Source organism: Aegilops tauschii, chromosome 7 (genome assembly GCF_002575655.3).
Source record: "Aegilops tauschii subsp. strangulata cultivar AL8/78 chromosome 7, Aet v6.0, whole genome shotgun sequence".
NCBI classification, from domain to species: domain Eukaryota; kingdom Viridiplantae; phylum Streptophyta; class Magnoliopsida; order Poales; family Poaceae; genus Aegilops; species Aegilops tauschii.
The window spans coordinates 564,976,291-564,978,328 of NC_053041.3; the positions used below are offsets into that span (position 1 = coordinate 564,976,291).

At 46.9% G+C, this 2,038-nt stretch overlaps 1 protein-coding gene across 1 annotated transcript; it reads right to left on the reverse strand.

Moving 5' to 3' along the window:
- Positions 1–350: 350 nt before the first annotated feature.
- Positions 351–1,616, reverse strand: LOC109779663 (protein FAR1-RELATED SEQUENCE 5-like). Its single transcript, XM_020338316.1, has one exon. It carries the CDS (start codon positions 1,614–1,616, stop codon positions 351–353), a length of 1,266 nt encoding a protein of 421 aa, XP_020193905.1.
- Positions 1,617–2,038: the final 422 nt, after the last annotated feature.

Below are 2,038 nucleotides of genomic sequence, written 5' to 3' on the forward strand. Positions count from 1 at the left end.
TGTGCAAATAAGATTGTAACACAGCTGACTTACTTGTTAAAAATCTTGTTGGTGTATATCTTGCTCATCTGCCTCTCCATCGGCAAATACGTTAGCAATTTTGGCTGCTTGAGCGCGGTGTTTGCTTCTTGCTATAGCTCAGATCCCAGTATTTTTTGTTGCAAAGCGGAGTATTGCTTGGCAAACTGCAGCAATGAGTTGCCAGGGCTCACGTACCGCTTCAAAATAGCATTGAACCCCTCGCTGCGCTGCGTAGTCTGCAGAAACGGGAAGAAGCACTGCATGAAGTAGGCCAGCACCCAGTACATTCGCTTCTCCCACAGGCTAGCAAGCGTCTCGTTGTCTTACACTTATGTTTCAATCATAGCCATCCAACTCCTTTCAAACTCCTCCACCGTCAAGCTGTGGTCCACGCACAGCTCGAATGCCTTGTGCAGCTCTGGACGGTCAGCAAAGAACGGTCCTAGCGTCTCCTCAACCTTCTTTATAATGTGCCACTTGCAGTGCCTATGCACTGCGAACGGAAAGACCTCATCTATGCCTGCACGCATGCTAAAATCCTGGTCTGTTATTATGTTCATCGGAGCAAGTCCACCCATGCACTCCAAGAAGGTCTTGAACAACCAAGTGTACCCATCCGTGTCTTTGTTCTGAACGAGCCCGCATCCGAACTGCAATGACTGATTGTGGTTATTTATTCCTATGAATGGAGCGCATGGCATCTTGTACATATTAGTGAGATATGTCGCGTCGAACGAAATGCAATCTCGGAAATGTTTGTAGGCTCTTCTTGCAGCACCATCCACCCAATACATGTTCCTGACACGGTCCTCATCGTCCAGTCTTATCCTGTAGAAGAAATCTGGATCTTCCTTCGCTTTCTCATCGAAGTAGGCTATCATGGCTTCTATGTCAGCCAACCTGCTCTCTCTATGGTACTTTGCCTTTAGGTTTGTGACGTCTGCCGGTATGTAGGGCATGCTACTCAGAGTCCCATTTTTGTTGTGGATGAGGGATAGTATCTGGACCATTCTTGATGGACCGACGTTACAATCATGTAGCAGCTTTATGAATTTCTTCTTGAGGGGGGTGAATCCTCTGTGGGCGGTCAGAAATTTTACCAGGTCAAACTTCTCTATGAGTTCGTGGTTGTGCTCGTCAAAATATTTAGTGACCATCCACCGTGCTCCATCTACGTTCAGCTTACACCGGACAGGGCATTCCGTCATGACAATGACACCTCTCTTTCGTTCTGGAACGACAGCCGCAACACCTTTCCCCTTCTTGTTCCTTCGTGCCTTGTAGCACCTCATCTCACCTCTGTTGTACTCGTTAGTTTTTTTAATTTTCCTATGGTATTCGGTGTTGACCGCAAACCCATGGAACTTTGCATATGTCTGGTAGAATTCCTTTGCATCTTCAAACGAATCAAATCTCTGCCCAACATACGGTGGCTGAGGTACCATGATTTCTGATTGCCCACCATCTTCATCCCCTTGTGCTTCATCATCAGTTTCATCATTCACTTCAGTATCGGCGGCTGTTTCATCTGCTTGAGTGTTGCTTGTGCTGGCGTGCAAAGGTTTGCTTGTCGGCATTGCTGGAACGATTGCCATTTCCGGCACTGACTCGGCATTGTTTGTCGCATGATTGTTGGCTGGCTAGTGGAACGCGTCTTCCGTGCTCTTAGAGCTCGCCGCAGTAGATGTCCCGCGCCGCTGTTGATTGTAGTTGAAGGTCCAGCAATAAAAAAACAGGTACGAGCGTAAGATTTTGCTTGAATGGCATGTTTATCGTAACGGAGTATAGCAACTGCATGCGATTTTGCATGACATCATTCACACAGCAAGCCGTGAATCTGCATATGGACATGCATGGCAACTGTAGTTCTCCAGTAATGGCAGCTACAGTCCAACAAACATGGCAACTACTGTTGCCAATACATGGCAACCAACTTCTTTTAGCATCAAAACTTGGATTCTATAGCCATGGCAGCTACAGTCCAACATACATGGCAACTACTACTGTCAATACATGG

Coding starts and splice junctions, on each gene's coding strand:
- LOC109779663 (XM_020338316.1), bottom strand. CDS start 1,616: ATGGCAATCGTTCCAGCAATGCCGACAAGCAAACCTTTGCACGCCAGC.